The sequence below is a fragment of the Aulonocara stuartgranti genome (assembly GCF_965226115.1).
Source record: "Aulonocara stuartgranti genome assembly, chromosome: 16".
Lineage (NCBI taxonomy): Eukaryota > Metazoa > Chordata > Actinopteri > Cichliformes > Cichlidae > Aulonocara > Aulonocara stuartgranti.
Genome location: NC_138952.1, coordinates 13,716,738 through 13,735,443, shown reverse-complemented (window position 1 = coordinate 13,735,443; position 18,706 = coordinate 13,716,738). Strand labels below are relative to the sequence as shown.

The 18,706-nt window shown below is 38.2% G+C and overlaps 1 protein-coding gene across 2 annotated transcripts; it reads right to left on the bottom strand.

Moving 5' to 3' along the window:
• Positions 1 to 477: 477 nt before the first annotated feature.
• snx4 (sorting nexin 4) lies at positions 478 to 8,328 on the bottom strand. 2 transcript variants are annotated; one of them, XM_082508460.1, is made up of 14 exons: positions 8,225 to 8,328; positions 7,364 to 7,488; positions 6,874 to 7,009; positions 6,556 to 6,705; positions 6,218 to 6,265; positions 5,480 to 5,535; positions 5,055 to 5,127; positions 4,611 to 4,672; positions 4,138 to 4,203; positions 3,951 to 4,040; positions 3,108 to 3,207; positions 2,784 to 2,929; positions 2,177 to 2,291; positions 478 to 2,015 (listed from the first exon to the last, which is right to left on the bottom strand). In XM_082508460.1, exons 1-14 carry the CDS (start codon positions 8,234 to 8,236, stop codon positions 1,968 to 1,970), a joined length of 1,227 nt encoding a protein of 408 aa, XP_082364586.1. In that variant the 5' UTR covers positions 8,237 to 8,328; the 3' UTR covers positions 478 to 1,967. The 2 variants fall into 2 exon arrangements, with proteins under 2 accessions (XP_082364586.1, XP_082364585.1); XM_082508459.1 differs by having other exon boundaries at positions 8,147 to 8,301.
• Between the last annotated feature and the right edge of the window lie 10,378 nt (positions 8,329 to 18,706).

The following is an 18,706-nucleotide window of genomic DNA, read 5'->3' as shown; positions in this document are numbered from 1 at the left end:
TCTTAATAAACTCCAAATGTTCAGGGCTGTGTTCAGATATAAAAACACAGAAGACAACATGCCACCATCTAGGGCCGTTTGTTGACATTTTTAATGAATTTTACACTACATTTTGTGTGCTGTGTAGTACATTTGCATGCATTTGACCCATGTACCCACTGAAGACACTAATATGAGCACCAACAAGTGTCATGGAAAAATTAAAAATTAAAAAAAAACCTGAGGGGATGGTTTTGAGTTATCTTGGCAGAGATGAATCACTGAGGTTTGACCTTTAGACTTTGGTAATAAAAAGCCCGTTTCTCTTATCTTTTAACGGCAAATAAATGTAAACAGGAAAAGCAAACATGTCTACGTGAAGAATCAAAACACCCACAGCCACCTTTACATGCTAAGCAAAACCAGCAGTCACATTTCATCCCGCTTCCCCGTTCTCTTTGGTTCCTCTGCCAGTCGGTATAAAAACACAACAGTAAGTTCAAAAAAGGGAAATGTTTATTAGTGTCATAACACAATGATTACATCTGACACATTTGTCATTTAGAAAAAAAACAAAACAAACATACATAAAGCTTCAATTTGAGATTCTTTCAGTAAAACAATTGTTTATTCTGGGGAAAATTTTTTGCTGATCTCAGCACAACATTCAGACGTCAGATCCATTATGCACCAATTTTTCTCCCCTTCAGATTGATGTCATCGAAGAAGCACAAGTATGCGTGTATGTTTATGTAAGCCTAATGTGAGGATCTCAACCAAAAAACAGTCTGTATCTGTGTGTAGCTGCACTCAGGTCATATCAGAATAAGTGGTGAGGCACATTGACAGTGGGCTGAGTTCTATATGGGTTTTTTTTTCTGTTGCATTAAAGCTACAATGCTTGACAGCAAATAAAGGATCTGATTTTTCGCATTTACGGTTAAATTTTGTGTAAACAATTAAACTATGAAACTCAAATTGTGAGAGTGATTTCTTTCCTCAGCCAAAAAACAAAACAAAAATCACATAACCGAAGTTTTTCAACCCTTCTTCTGTATTTTCTACTATAAATTTGTAGTATAAAAGCACTTGGTCGTCAATACTTTGGTCAGCAACAGATTAACAATAACAAAGATTACTTCTGTGTGACGAACATAAAATGACTTTTAAAAAAAATAAAGAAAAAGAAAAATGGAAATGTAAAAAGTGTAGTGGCTTTCTAAAGCTCGGTCCATGTTTACAGTCATATTTCTTGCAGTTTATTTCAAATTGAACATTCACCAGTGCACTCTTCTGCTTTTGTTTGGTTCGACTTGCTGTTGCAAATGTGAAATTTAAACACAAACGTAAGCATAACATTAGAAGTTCTGTCAGAAACAAGTTCCCCATTCTTTAACTCATCACTATTGCCATTAATCACCTAAAATCAAATAGTATGAAAACCTTTATGTAAGGAGATTCTGGAGAGGGTTGAAAGGTAACACGTAAAGACCCTTCCATCAAGGCAGGCAACTCTAAAACGAGTCACATGAACCACTGTTTGCAAAGTGCAGCCTGTGTCAACTCAAACTAGTATATTGCTCTGTGTTATTCATTGTGACTGATTGAGAGAGCTAACAACTGAAATATACTGCATGGATAATCCCATGGATCCATTGTGCAATGATAATGCCACATTTTCTTCTTGGACATGTTAATGAAAGCGCAACTAAGGATGAGTGTGTAAATTTGGACTGTCTGAAGTACGAAGGTCAGAAAATCAAGGAAAAGGTTCTATTAAGACACTTGACGTTAAAGAGGCATTGTTCCACTTTCACTTTTTTAATGTGTGTGTGCTTCAACTGAGTATAGCAAAACAAATTAAAGGCAGCATTTGGGTTCCCATCTTTTCTCCACAGGACTACAGTATAATCACTGGCTGTTGGTCCTAGTCTGTACAATCAGAGTATAGTTTTGGTGCAAAGTACGATCGCTTTGGAAAGTTCGGCTCACATTTTGCTGAAACACTCCTTGGCATTGGACCACACCTGGATTCCCTGTAACAGTACACAAGTACCAGAGAAAAGGAGTGACTTAGAGACATTGAAAGACAAGACAGAAATACTAAACAGTTAAGGAGTGGTACTGCTGAACAAAAGACCACATGCTATGAATTTATATACATACACAAAATACACACAAGAATAAATGTCCACACCTTCTTACACATACTGATCTGCATAATGGCGTAGCTTATCAGCGCCTCACGCAAATCTTTGTCTTTCTGCTCTTTAAAATGTTCGATGTCATCCCATGCTGCTCGCACAAACTCCCTGGTGGCACAATCACAAAGACGCATGATACTGTTAGTCTGTTTGCGTGGAGAAGAAGCACAGGGAGAAGAACAAAGGAAGAGGTAGAGGAAGAAGAAAAGAAAAACAATGCAGCATTTGCTTTGTTCCTTATTCTTATTAGGTTCTAGTTCCTGTATTTTCTACTGATACCACTGGCTTTTGTTTTTCCGTTGAAAAAAACAAAAAGAAATTGAATAGAACTACTTTTTAATTACACACAGAACCTCAATTTGTCTCTCAACACTTTCAGCAAATACCTCAGTTCACCAGTTTGTGCTGGGGAAAAAATTATCTAGTCTCCTGTTATTATTCTTTGCATTTATGTTGTTCAGTTGCAACAGTTCAGTCAGAAAACAGAGTCAGATTATGTGCTATATTTTTCACACAGAGGAAGAACAGTGAGGAAGAGAAATTTAAAATAGGGATAATTTCAAAATAGGTAAGTGGTTGATAAGATAGTGTTGTGCTTACTGGCACTCGGTGTTCTTCTCCTTGACCGTTTCCTCTCCTTCCTGAATACTCTGCTCCAGGGCTGCTAACCTGCTCTCTTTTTGCTCCGGGCTCTCTTGGCCAAATAATTTACTGGTCATTCCCTTCAAAGAAAAGATTCGCACCGTCTGCACTCACACACAAACAGACACACACGGAAAAACAAATGCACGCATTAAATTATGTTCACGACAATTTGGATCACAACGGTGTTTTTGAACACACGCCCACTTCTGGTTCTTAATTTGCACATATCGTGCGAGGAGAAAGACAGATTATAAGCCAGAGTGTGTGAAAGTGTGTTACCCCGGTTGCCAGCTCTTCTTTCTGTTGTTTCTTTTGGGCAAGGTCCTGAGCTGCCATCTCCAATTCATACTGAATCAGCTCATGTTTTCTGCACACTGACCTTAACGCACACACAAATTCAGACATATTTTAAACCCTGACAGTCCCAAAACATGAATGCATTCTGCTACAAAGGCTATAACAGTCAACAGAATGTATTTACATTTACTGTAAATAAAGATGTGGGCTGCGTCTGATCTACAAAACTGACACTCTTTTCTCTGCTGAATGATGTTTTAATGCTTACAATAAAATTCAATTCATTCAGAAGAATAGATTTTTAGCAAACATAAAATAAGAGATATAGTGTCAGAAATGTGTGCTGCATCACTACAGAGGAAGAAAGCATGAAGTTACACACTGACCAAAGCAACCCTTGTGTGTTTGTGAAAGAGGAAAAACAAAACAAAATAAGGAATAGATGAGGTGGAAGGTAAAGCATGAAAAACAAAATGTCCAGGCTTTCCAAGTTATGCAAGCAGAAGCCTTGTTGGTATGAAGTCTCCTTTTACTGTTTACATGACTGTGCTATGGAAGACATTAACCTTTCCAGATATTAACAAAGATAATGATGGCTTCCTGTTCCTGCTATAAATCACTGCTGCATCGGTAACTGAGCTAGAATACCTGCTTCAGCACAGTGATTATTGTATTATGCCTAACGTCTAAGTCCATGTTTTTACATATGGTGAAATTCATGTATGCAACTTTTATGCAAAATGTAATAAAATGACAGCATATTCAGAGCATCTGTCTACCCTGATAAGTGTGTTAACAAAACCATCTTGTAACACAATATAATACCTGACGGCGTCAGTGTAGAAGAGGTATTCTTTGAGCTGGTCTGCAAAGTGCTCTTCCTCCTCCAGAATGTCATCAATTGATGCAGCATAACTGAGATAACACGCAAAGTCACTGTACAATTGAAGCAATACCAAACAAACATTATGTGTTTGTGTCCATCACCAATTCAGGTAACACCTTTACTTACGTGTCCATGTGGTGTCCAGCACTCTGCAGTCCATCTCCCATCTCTTTCTCTATTGCGCTCCACTCACTAAAGACAGAAAAATGTTCATGTATACTTGACTTGAATGCAGCAGCTCTCTTTGTTCACTAAACAGGAAAATGGCTGTCTGAAATAATGATTGTTTTTAAGTAGTTAAGTATCTATTATATCATGATTACCCAAACAAAAGGAGATTGTGTGGGCATACAGAAACAAAGAAGGCAATTGAGGCATATCTATGAAAAAAGGAATTCCCTAATGACCCACAACAATCCTTTAATACTAAATGCATTATTGCTGCAGGGAAACTTTTTAAGTGACCTAATTCAATATAAGGTAAAATATCATCTGCCTAAAATGTGTTTTTATTCTGCTTATATAAATGGATACAGTAATTTATGCTTGTAACTATAATTTGATACAGTAGAAAACAGAGTAGAACAGGTGTTCCTCACCTGAAAACTCTGCCATAGTTACCATGGACTTTGTAAACTCCATATAGCCTGTCTGCTACTCGCTAGAAGAAAAAAACAAAACTAATCATTAGAAACAGACCTTAGACCGTCTGCTTTAAAAACCTTGAAGAGATACATTTGGCATTAGAGTGCAATTCAATAACTTTCTATTATTCTCAATGTCTTGGATGCAGCCAGCTTTTAAATCACTTTTAAATAATAAATGTTGGCATGCTATGGAGTAGACGTCCAAGATAAAATGGTGAGTGCCCTGGAAAAGAAAGTCAAAATTCTAGGAAAGTAGATACAGATTTTTGTATTTCAGAGACAAAAATGTTGGAATTTGAAGTTCCACAAGCAACCACCAACGGATGCCCACGGCTTGCACAAAGCATCAACTTAAGATAAACCTCAGTCTCTCTAAACAAACGTGCCAAAACTTACCGCTCGAATTCTGAGTAACTGAGAGATGACGCTGTTCAGTTCATCACTGTACTGTTTCAGTGCTGTAAACCGCCTAGAGGCAAAACAAGAAGAAAAGTAACTGATTGAACAGTATTTTCTTTTACATTATTCACTCTAGAAATTTGTTCTTTCAGTTTGCCTTGGAACAGAATAAATTATTACTTAATATGGTGGTAAAAATAGAATTTTCATATTTGTGCTCATAAATATATCCAAGTGATTATCACACATCTTACACCCTGTTTTTGCTGCCTGATTTTATAATGAATATTTCATTTATTTTAGTTATTAAAAATTCCTGAGAAAGTATTTCACAATAGTCTTAAATCTGTCTAAGTTGTGTAACTTGCATAAATCCTAGAAAATGGAAAAATTAGGTTAGGTTTGGCTGTTTTTACACCTACTTGTCAGGATTCTTGACTCTGAACATGGCACTCAGAGACTTGAGTCTGGAATCAGCCTGTTAGGGAAAAGAATTACACACAGCAAAATATACGAAGAAGTGCTTTAAACATAACTCAGTTTGAATTTGTAAAACACACAAAAAATGCGGATATGAAATTCAGATTAAAATGATGAAAACATCAACAGAATCATTTACAGTGTATAAAAGATGGAAGGAGCCACAGGCTGGTTTGGTTTTAAAGCTCTGAGCTGAGATTTGCCACCGTCATGTCATTGTCACCTGCATGCTCATATGCAACTTACTTTTGAACTGGAAATTAGTTCAAAATAAATCACACAGTATTAAGCAGACATGTATTTCTGTCATGTTTGCCACTTGGCCATTAGTTTGTGGCAAGAACAGTTTATACAGGCCAAAAAGCTTACCCTGGTTTATTGTCCTTCTGGACACTGGTGGGACCAATAATTTAAAAAGGGATAATCATACTGAAAGTAGTGATTCAGCCCATAAGCTCATCAGGAAAGTATTTACAGGAGGCATTGATCAAAAGAGTGGGCAGTGGTTTTCCCATGGTCTTCCATGAAACCATAACTTTAGATGCCCCCTGCTGGCCATTAGAAAGAATGCCAGTTTCTGGCACTTCCAACATCAGCTTTCCTTGTCAGACCTGGAAACTACTTGCATCGTTTACACATGTGACCTGAACTTGTGTCTTTCACACTCCATCTGGTTGTACCTTGTCTTGGAAGCCCGTTTCCAAAACTGCATCTCTCCATCCCTTTTCCTAAAGAAATGACAGAAAAAATACATGACAGACTCGAAAGTCAGCCAGATTGTATAACCCCTCTCCAAAAAACAAAAAACGGGGTATTCCAGCTACAAAAGCGGCTGCAATGAAGAGACAAATCTACCAACTATGGGTGCATAAATAGCTCTTAAATTCTTTACAGTTCAGGGTTCATCTTTAACGTCAGTTTGAAATCTGTTATACTGTGAATGTGGAAGGCGTGAATATACTACATGAATGGCAAAAGATCTACACGGACATTATGCAACTTATGTTAGGCTGCTAACCTCTGTAAGAAAGAGGAAGAAAATTTTGTCATTGGAGAGGACCGGATGTGATGCAACACGCAACAGGAAATTTTCCAGGCCAACTCGCCGCCGCTCAACAAAGTCTGGATCTAAGTTGTCTGCTGAAAGCTTGTGCCACACAAACTCGGCCTGTAAGAGACACAAACAAGGGTGGAAACAAAAAAGGTAAATGGCTGAATATTATTTACTATGAAGTTGAAGGTAAGCTGTATTAGTAATAGTCACTTAATAATTTCCATTTAATTCTTTTTTTAAAATTATTGATTAGTCCTTTCCCACCACCTACGCATTACTCACCCTTTTCTCTGGTAGCGGGGGGATGATAATGTAGGGATAGGTGACCAGCAGGTAAGTTCGGAGAAGCTCAAACTCACTGTAGCGTCTCCACAAAGCGTCAGGTGCCGCTGGTGTCCCTCCCTCTGTTTCAGCAGGCCTGGACAAAGACCAATGAGAAAAAAAAATTGTATTTCAGGTGTGTCAAAAAAAGTGGTAGATGCTTGAGCTACTACACTTTCATTCATAGCAACTTGCCAGTTGACACAACTGTACTGTACATGATGTGACTATATTTTCCCAGTTCAATACTATAAAAATCAAGACAAAAAGGCAAATTTGTTGTGCAAACTGTAATATATCTGAGGTAAAAAATAAATAAATAAAAAAAACACGCAAAAGAATGCAAGTGTTCGTACTCCACCTCTCTCTACTTTTTTATAAGCACTAAATATTTGCATATGATGCACCTATGATGCGGACAGAAAAGTGAATGCTTCACTTTACAACCTACCGTATTTCAATCAGGTACACAGTGTATGTTTCCTGCATGTTAACAGTGTTCTTCCCTGTTCTCTTCTCTGCCTCTGCCACATTTATCTCCAGTTTCCTCAACAGAGCCGTCCCTCTTTCCACCATCTGCACACACCAGAATAAATTATGAGTATGGAAGTCAAAAAAAGGTAAACATATGGAAGAGTGTTAGCGGCAACGGACAGGGGCTAAAAGAACAGAAATATGCATTAAACTTGAGTATAAAATAAGGGTCATCTGTTTTGGTTAGCTGGAGATACTATAACAATAGTACAGCACACAGAGTTATGGCAGGCGTGTGCAGGTCACAAGACAAGACCATAATCACCGAAATACTGGGGGGGAAAGTTGCTTTAGTATTCGGAATTCAATCTTTCTAACAGGTTAGCACTCAAAGAGCAGAATGGGCAACATGGCTAACATAAACTTAGGTTTAGCGTTCAGACTTAATAGCTAGCAAGCTAACGTCAGGAAGACTAAAGTTTAGGACTAAAGTTTGACACAGTCTTCGCAGAAGCAACTTTAAGTCATTTAATTAATTTAACGCTAAGCCGCAGAAGGGAGTAAGCTAAATCTAGCGGGGGAAGCCAGTGAACGTTTCATAAAACTCCGCAGGCTTTTTGTAGAAACAGTGGAAAAGTCTTCGACGCTCCAACTGGCTAACATTAAATTAGGCCCTATTTGAAAGGTTTTCAGCAGTAAAAACAAAAAAGATTTTTAAACCTCAAGTATGGTTATTATGAAGAACAACAAAGGGTACGACCGTATTTATGATGTTGTTCTCAGATTCCGTGGAAGTGATGTCGGTATTACTAATCACTGCTACTTCTTCGCTACTTACAGAGTCTGCCATGGTTATAGGCTGCCAGAGTACTGCCGCCGCCGCTGCTGCTGTCAGCTGAGCTGGCAGTGGACTGGTGCCTGTTTTCTGCGCACGCGCAGTTCACGGCTGGGAAAATGGTTTGCTTTGGGTCTGTGCTTTTGGTTTCGGTGATCATTTGAGCGTTTTAGTATTTGCATCTAGGCAAATTATACGTACGTATTAAGCTGTTATTATCCCACACTCGATCTCACGAGACTAAAGCAAAGACAATATATATATATATATATATATATATATATATATATATATATATATATATATATATACATACAATAGCAAATTACTCTGCAATCACCGAATATATAGGTATTTTTTTTAGTTTTAGCATAATTGTTAATGTTCAGATCTTACAGAATTAAGGGGATTTCCCTCGTGATTATGCAAAAACATAAAAAACATAACATGGTTGCACGTGTGAAATAGTTGCACAAGGTGTGTCTACAAGTTGCAAAGCAGCTTTCCATGCAATACTCCTCATTGTTGAACCCATTACCCTTTGCATAGCTTATTCGACACCTTTTTTTTGGCAATACTGACATCTGCTGGTTGGATTGTGGCACTCATTCGTTTCCACCCTATACTTTGTAAACGGTTGGTCTTATTGCAAAATCCCAAGTGTGTAAATGTTCTCCTAAGTGTAAACGTCCATTGAATGATAATAAGCAGTGAGTGTGATATATGTAGACAGTTATCTGAATTTTTGCATTGTGTTTTTGGAACTTTTACCTATTTTGCGTTAGTCTTATTTCAGTATTTCTCCCTTTAATTTAGTCTTGAATCCAATTCTGCTTTCTTTCTCTTGGTTTTATGGTTTTTTTTTTAAATATATGTAGGCTTTGATTTTTTTTCTTTAATTGTGTTACATTTAGCTCTTGCTTTGTATGCTGTGTATTGCCTATTGCAAAGTATCTTTCAACATTTTATTTCGTAAAAAAGGACTGTGCAGTTAAAACAAATGCTTGCTTTCTTATATGGCTAGAACACTAGTTTGTTGGTTAAACATGATATAAAATGTGCTTTTAGCAAATGAAAAAGTAGCAGCCATTGCCCTATACATTTACAGTATTCCTTGTCTTACACAATGCCTTCTTGCCATTGTTTTTATGGTCACAAAAATGTGAAAAAGGTGTCATACATGATGAGTTTCCTCACTGTGGTCATATCTTTTCGTGCCTCATTTTTTTTTTGTAGATGGTTGTGGGCCCAGTTCTGAATGAGAGGGATGTGGTATTCCTCAGGCTAGTAAACAGCACAGAAACACGGCCTTTTAGTTCCTGTGGTCACGCTGTTGTTCAGTGTTTAATGTTTAAAGAGAAGGGTGGAGCAGGATTTAGTAAGGAAGCAGATGCCACTGGGCATAGAGTGGTTTGATGGAGTGTTATGGGATGTGGGGTGGATGGAGTGAGAAAAAAGGCATAAAAATAGAGAAACATTATGATGGTAAAATGAAAAATATAATCATTACTTTTAAAATTATCGATGGCACAAATGCACCAGGTATGGGCGGATGGAAGGAGTGATGGTGTGATGCGGTTTCAGGCTGCAGTGTGTCAGGAAACCAAAAGCTTGAGCTGTGACCAGCCGTTGTCTGAGCAACAGCATAGCTACCATTCTTTCCTGCCACTGACCTCAAACCAGCCACCACCACTTCCTGTCCACATATACCCGCACGCACACAAATATATAGACACACACACCTCCAGCCCTATTTGGCTGTCTATAATTGGCCATTTGACAACTTTTTAGAGCTCGCTGACCAATGTTCTTGAATGCTGAGCTACAATAAGCTTTGCACAGTTTCTGTGTGTACGCATGACTGTTGATATTTGGAGATTCTGAACAAAATCTGTTGGGTTTATCATAGATGTAAATATAGATATATAGACTTATAGAGACTCATTATCTCTTTCACAATGACTGCTAACTATTATTGTTTTGGGAAGTGAATATTGATTCTACTGATAAAATTAATATTGCGCATGCCAAAATCAATTAACTACTGCAGTTTTAATCTAGTTTTAATGCAGCTCTGTTGACCAGAGAAACATCTTTCATATCTACTAACTGAATATTACCGTATACCCACCTCTGTACTGCCTGATAATTTGTAAATTCATTTGCTAGAGAAAACTGTTCTCTGTTGGTGTTTTGACTTTTGAACAGCAGATGGTAGCAAAAATCAAATAAAGCAGGCTACAGTCATCAATATGAATGAATATAACTGGTTTCTTGACCAATCACAGAAGAAACACTGTAGTGGTGCTAATTGCCTGTAAATGTCAAATCATGACAGACTAGAATTTGTACTCTGAAAGTGAAACAACTAAATGCAATTTTCCCTGACATAATTTGTCTATTTACAAATTTCAGATGTGTTATTATTGCATAATGAATACTTTCAATGAAAAAGCATATTACTGTAATATTAATGGGTTTTTGGTAATATTTACAGTACATTATGTAAAGATCTAGCAACACAACATCCTAAACACTACAAGGAAACGTGTATTGTGTAGTTGGCCTGCACAACCAGCCATTACACACTGCACAAATCTCTGCACAATTCACTCTGATGTACAGCAATATACATATGCACGGACAATCAATATATATATTGCATAACATAAATATACATGTGTATGTATTTTTATTTTCAAAATAGACTATTTGAAGACAGTAATATAATATCTCACTGTAGAGGTGTTTTTGGGAGATCTGTTGGGGCAATCTGCACCGTTGTTATGGCCTGTTCAATACTTGTACAGTTAAGAGCATGATTTGGAATACTAGCTATAAGTCAAACCTGTTTGCTGTGGATGTTAGATTCTGCCTGGGCTACCCTTTGCCACCAATTATACATCTGACTTTTAGGACAGAATTTTTAGGCGCAGCCAAGCGGTGGAGGGTTTCATGTTTGGTTGCCTCTAGACCACCTTTCTACATTTCTGTGTCCTGGCGAGAAGTTCAGCCCCAAGCAGAGGAATTCAAGTATATTAGGGTCTTGTTCAGGAGTGAGGAGGAGTGGACTGGAAAGAGGGAATGGTGCAGTGTCAGTAGCAATTGATAGGTTCTATTGGTAGGTTAAGTTGAAGAAGGAGTTGAATAAGAAAGCAAAATTTTGATTTACTAGTTGATCCAGTTGTTTCTTAATTATGGCCACAAACTCTGAGTAGAGAATAAGATCACAGATACAGAAGTCAGTCAGAGCTTCCTCCCTAGGGTGTCACCTTAAGAGATAGTGTGAGGAGTGGGCATAGGATTCCACCAGGTTCATCTTAGATGTCATGTTTCATGTATGTCCAATCTGGAGGAAACCTGTTAGAAAACTCAAGATATGCTGGAGAGCTAACATTTCTTAGCTGGGAATAACTTCAGGTCCCCCCTGGAAGGGCTGGGGGAAGTGACTGGAGGGATCTGGGCATCTCTGCTTAGACTGCTGCTTCTGTTGCAGAAATTGGATGTATTGATAGATGGATGGAAAAGATTTACAAATAATTTATCAATAATTGTTAAGGTTTGAGTGACATCTGTGATTGCATATCTTTTATTCATACTTTGTCTTTATGAACTAAAATCCTGTCAGAATATGTATTTTTGTTTGCCTTAAAAAATGTTTTTCATGGTTTTGAAATAATTGCACGATTGGCTTAGATACAATCATTTATGGGATTTTTAAAAAACCAGATCTGGTCAATAACAAGTTTTAGGAAGTTGCATTTTATGTGTATGCTTAAGTGTGTATGTGTGTACATGCTGTATGCACAAGGCTGGTCACGAAGATCATAAAGAGGAAGTCCTTGTGGTCAGTTAGAAAGGAACACATGTTTTGCTCCATGTCATAGTCTCCATCCTTCATTTTCCTCTCATTCATCCTTCTATTCTTGCCTTTGAGAGTGGTGGAAAACTCATGCAGTGTGTTTATTTGCGTGGGTGAGTCTGTATAGCACACACATGATGATGCGGTATACTTGGGATTACCTACAATTAAAGTATGCCCCTGTGTGTTATTCCGATTTATATTAGGTCTTCGTGTTTTTATTTTTTAAGTGACCCCCATAAACCTAATTTTTGACAGTTTATTATAGTTATACTCTTATAGTAGCATTAGAAGCTTCTAGTTCAGAGTTGTCTATTTCAAACCGAGCCAAATGGCATGTATACATATCTATCTATCTATCTATCTATCTATCTATCTATCTATCTATCTATCTATCTATCTATCTATCTATCTATCTATCTATCTATCTATCTATCTATCTATCTATCTATCTATCTATCTATCTATCTATCTATCTATCTATCTATATATATATTACTGTCTTATATATGTATATATAATGCTGACTTTTACAAACTTTACCACTCCTTAAACACTCACGATGCTTGCATGAAATCCAAAAAATATTATTTTCTTTTTCCTGCTGTCCTCCTGATTCCCTCTCTCTCATCCATCACCAATGTGTTGACAAATTAAGACAAGCAAGTCTCAGTGCAGCCTTCTCTGCATGACTGCCACAGCTTTTCAGCAAGCATGTGTATGCTGTTACCTTAGACTCTCTCTCTCTCTCTCTCTCTCTCTCTCTCTCTCTCTCACACACACACACACACACACACACACACACACACACACACACATATATGCAGTGTGAGTGTGAGCAATGCAGTATAATAAGCAGCATGGCAGAAATGTGGTCAGCTTTGCCCCATGTGCAATCGTTGAGAAGCCACATTAAAGCTTCTGGGTATTAAAGGACAAGCCTTGGTTGGCTGGGAGGGAATCTGTCATGCAACACAAAAACTGTGTTTTTCACCCTTTTCCCTCTTTCATGTCTTCTTGATCCTTTTTTAAAAACTTCTCTTTTCCAAGTCTTTTTTCTAATTTCTCTCCCTCTCTCTTCCACATTTTTTCCTCTTCTTCATTTCTTTCATTCTGTGGCATATTAGACTTGGTTGTAATACTCCAGTTTAAAATGCTTAGACCGCTGGAATGTTCCGTCAAAGAGGTAGGCGGATCCAGGGGGCGGGACAGACCAACATAACCAATTAAGGAGGAGATTGAGGTAAGACGGACAGCTTCTAAATGGTGTAATAACAACCTACTAAAATGTAATTACAATGCAATAGCAATAGACACTTCTAATGACAGGATGTATATGCCAACGTGATTTCCTAATTATGGCCTTGGCATAATGGGTGACTGTTAACATGGCGTGGAGATTATAGAGAGGTGTCTGAATACAGAAATTTAACCACACTGACTTGTGCGGTGTTGAAGGGCATAATGACCTGGTAGATACCTGGTACCTGGTAGAACTCAGAAGTTAGGAAGTTCTATCAGGTATTGATCAAAACTAGAATTGCATAAGGATCAGTACTGAATGATATAGTTAGTGTGAGCCTGACTGACTAATATGATTAAGTAGTTAAATATCCACAGTCCATCTTGCTTTCAGTCTATAGACTAGGTGATCCATCCATCCATCCATCCATCCATCCATCCATCCATCCATCCATCCATCCATCCATCCATCCATCCATCCATCCATCCATCTCTAACAGGAGGAGTGGATGGTGGCGTCCATTATTACAGAGCATCCCAGAATAGAGTCTCGTTTTATTACAAGTCCCTCTGGTTGCCGTGGCTACCCAAATTACAGGCCAGTCTTCTCACACATAAAAAAGGTTGCGCTGCCGAAAACCAGCCACCTCAATAAAGGATGGATTAGAAAATCCTTTGCTTTTTTCCCTTCCTTTCCTTTTTGAAAGGTTTTCTGTACATTTTTTTCCCTCTGGTGTTTTGTTTTATGTTGGGGTGCAGCGGTCTTCTTCAGTGGTTCTGCTCCCCGACCCTGCGGCGGGAAAATACGCTCACTTGTGGGTTTCTGGGAAGGCAGCGGTGAATGAAACATCTGCTGGGAGCAAGATGTATGTAAGTGTGTGTACATGTGTGTGAGAGAGAAAGAAGAAGAGAGTACGTGCATATAGGGACATGGCCTTTGCATCATGTTTGAGTTTGTGGATCCTTTTAAGTGATACCAAAACAGTAAGACATAGTAAAAAACAATTAATATTCTATAAGTTTTACTTCATAGTTTTTTTAAATGACTAAAACTGTAGGAAAATACAATATTTATTTATCTCATTCTAATGAAAGATTTTGATAGTTGAGTAAAAACAAAATTAAACAAATCAAAAAACGAATACCTTTGTTTTAGGTGCTATGCCAAAGCAAAGACAGTAACAATGTTTCAGCTGGAAAAGTAAAAATATTAACTTCATCAAATGACACCAAGCATCACTCACTTAAACACATACTGCCAGTTTGAGTCTTAACATGCTTTACTGAGGTTATGTCTGCATTGTGACATCCCAGATGCTAGCAAATAGCTAGCATCTGGGATATTGTTGTTAAGCTATGTTTCTTCAAAGAAGAAAGCAGTTATGCTTGGTAAACCTCAGAAGAAATTATCTATTTTGTTGTCTGCAGAGCAGACATTAGCACTTGGGACCATCATTTTGGGCAGTCTGAAAGCCTACCAATGACAGCTTGCCATGCTTTTGGCATACCTGCTTCCTGGTCCATCCGTCAAAGTCTTTCGGCCTAGGTTTAGCAGAAACTATGGCTTAAACTAAGACAGCAGTACTTTTTTCTTATTGTTACCTTTGTGCAAAATGTTAAAACTAAACAAAATTATCAAAGTTGTTAACAAATAGAAGTTGAGAATGAAGTAGTTTATTTATACTGTTATGGTAATGTTAAAGCTGGCTAGTGAATTCAAACCATGGATATTTTTGGTGTGAGGTGACGGTGCTAACCACCAGTGTTGGTCAAGTTACTTGAAAATAGTAGTTAGTTACTAATTACTGATCCTGTTACTTTACCGATTACTTATTTTCAAAAGTAATTAGTTACTTTATTACTTAGTTACTTTTCAAAAACACGATACACAACCTGAATACTTAATAAAGCAATAGACCTTTCAGCCCAATTCTATTTTTTCTGTATAATCCATCATATAAAATTAAATCAAATGAAAAAGTCTCTTTGTTTTATTAGTTTTAATCTTTTAACTTTTTGCACATTGCATCAAGCAAAATATAAATTATATGCAACAGTCTTTGGCTTGAAGAAATTTGTTTAACATTTAAAGCTATTTTCTACATATTTCATCATATAAAATACAATATGTTTTGTGTTTACACTGACTCTTTCAAATAGATGCAAGTAAAACACAGCAAAAAAACATGCTCTTAAATCTATTTTCACCTGTTTAGCAGGAGTGGGGTGGATGGAGGTTTTCCTAGTGCTACAGCGGTCATGTCAGTGGGGGGGATCTGGGGGTTTCTGTGTGATTTCATGTTCCCGTGGCAGTGTACTAGATGCTTGCTCAGATTTGAAGTTAAATTTTTTTGCTGCAGAAAGACAAAAACATTAGTGTACAGTGGACACTAATGTTTTTGTCACTTTCAGACAAACAAAATCACGGTTAAGTAACACAGTGATGCAGCGTGCTCACAGGAAAGTAACAGTAATCTAATTACCTTTTTACAAAAGTAATTCCTTACTTTACTCATTACTTGAAAAAAGTAATGAGATTAAAGTAACACGTTACAAGTAACACATTACTGTAATACCATCTCTGCTAACCACTGTACCCCATGCTCCCAGAGCAGACAAAGGTCCCAGCTGGCCTCTCTGGAGTTTGCATGTTCTCTCTCTTTCTGTATGGATTATCTCCAGGAGTTTCGCTAGGTATTTTATTTTATTTTAATTATTTGGAGGGGTCTTTAAGGGATATTTATTCCAGTTTGCTAAAATCATGTAAAAAAGGTTATAACGAACAGTTTTGAGGTACAGTTCACTGAACAGTTTACTGAAGGAAATCTGTACCTTTATGAATATTCAGACTGTTTTTAAGTATGATGAGAGATGGAGCTGCTTTTAAAAGATCCTCTCTTACATTTCAACTGTGAAATACATTCTAAGGATCAGATTTGGTCAAATTTGACTCAGCAGTCTCATTAGAATGGTTGCATAAGGCCTTGCTGTTTTCAAAAAGGGATACTCTCATTGCTCTGTGACTGTTGTAAATACAAGCAATATCTTTACATTTTATTTAGCTATGTGTTTTTTTCTCTGTGCATTTTCTGAATTGTGGGCAATTAACTAAGTCTTACCTTTGTAAGACTGGCTGGTAATCACAAAACACACTATACAAGCAAAAGTAATGAGCCACTTATCCACTACTGGAGCTTTTATGACATCCCACTCTAAATCCATCGGCGTCAATATGGAGTTGGCTTTTACTCTTCTGAAAAGGGTTTCTACAAGAATTCGGCGTGTGTCTGTGGGAATATTTGCTTGTTCATCCAAAGTGCATTTGTGTCAGACTCTGATGTTGGACTTTGGGGTTTGGCTCACAATCTCCATTCTGCATCATTCCAGAGCTGTTTGAGTCAGTTTCTTCCATGCATAAGTCATCCAGCCATGCATCCCTTTTACCACAAAAGGGATAAGGGGCACAGGCCAGCCCCAGAAAAAACAAACAAACAAAAAACATAGCATTGTTCCACCTGCACCAAACTTCACAGCTAACACATTGCAGTCAGGTAGGCAACATTCTGCTGGCATTCACCAGAACCAGACTTATTTATCAGGATGCAACAAAAATAGAGAAAATTAAGTTGTTACTCCAGAAAGCACATTTCCACTGCTCTAGAGTCCAGTGGTGACATGTTTTACACGACTCCATCAGACATTTAGACATTTATTTGGACATCAGAAATTTGCACTCCGCTTGCAGTGGGTTGACCATGAAGACCTGTACCACAAAGCTCCTAACTCAGTTTTTGCACTGTTAATGCCAGAGTAGGTTTGGAAATCTGCAGTGACATTCATGTTGTCACGGTCTGGCTGGCAGACCGTGGGGAATGTTGGAGAAAGGACCCAAACGCTGGACTTAGTGCAATGAACAGTGCATTTATTTACAGTGGGGGTAAATGTACACCACGCAATAGGTCTCCAGAGTGCTCCCTCAACTCCTGTGTTGTGCCTTCTCCCAAGTGCTGGTATTCCGTGCTCTCTGCTCCCGTGCCTGCGCACACCCTGTGCGTCCTGCAGTCCCGTGTTCCGCTCTCCTGAGGAAAAAACAACAGACACCGCCGTTATGGCACCAACTCCAGCAGGCATACACTGACCAGTACTTTAAACACTGACATGGAGTCTAACTCAACGATCCTGCGCCGGAGGAAGCTCCATCGCTCTGTTAAGTAGCTCCCCCGACGAGCCTGATCAGAAGCAGGTGTGTGAGAACCTAGGCGTGACCGGCAGCCGGCAGGGCCACGCCCATCAGGTCTGCAGGTGGCTGTCCTTCATCCTTCAGCCACACCCGCAGACACCCACACGTACACACACCAGCATGGAACACAAGAGCACAGTGCAGCAAACATACATCCAATACAATAATAATAACAATAATGGTCCTCACTGTTCACGGACCTCGAGTCCCCGGAACCGGGTCCGTGACACATGTGCTACGTGCATCAGGACTAAGCAACCCAGCTCTGTGACTTCACATGTTCTGCAACTTTGTCAATGAGTTGTTGAGGTTGAGTTTATCATAGAATATCTAGGAGGGAAGAAATTTCATAAACTGACATTACTTTATATTACAGTACCAGTGGGCTCTTTAGAAAGGCCCATTTTTTCACAAATGTTTGTCGAGGCAGACGCCATGGCTAGGAGCTTGATTTTACACACCTGTGGCAATGCGACTGATTGAAACATTTGGATTCAACAATTACACAAAAGTGTGGTTTAATACTTTTATCCATACAGTGTAACTGTCAATGAATTTGTGACAACCCCACACATCCTCAACAAGTTACAGCAACTTGTGTGTTGTTCCTGATTGCTAATACTAATTTCTCAGGATCAAATCGGTCTATTACTTTTTTCACAGCAGAAGCAACTGAAGCCCATTATAACCTATTTCATCTTTCACCAGGGATTCAGAAGTTATGCTTTTTGGTAAAAAATGCTGAAATATTATTTATGTTGGTTCACCAAAAACAGATTAGTGACAAACAAAACCCTGACTGTCTAATTGAAACTTTGTCCTCAACCTAGGCAATATGCTTGTGCATGCAAGTCCATTTTGAACAACTGTGCTCTGTACAGCCGTGTATGGTAACCCCTTCCTGTAATAATCAGCAATTATGCAGTCTTTTCCATGGTTGTGGTATATCTTGAGAGAGAAGGATTATGGAGATTCAAAGGGAGAAGTTAAAGCTAGAGACCAAAACATTTTGGGGATAGATGAGAGATGGGGGTTGGAAAGCTCTATCATCAATAAAAGAGGATGTTTTTAACTGTTTTTTTTTTCTTTCCTTTAAACCAAAATGAGAAATATAGTGTGTGATGCTTACTCTTTAAACAAT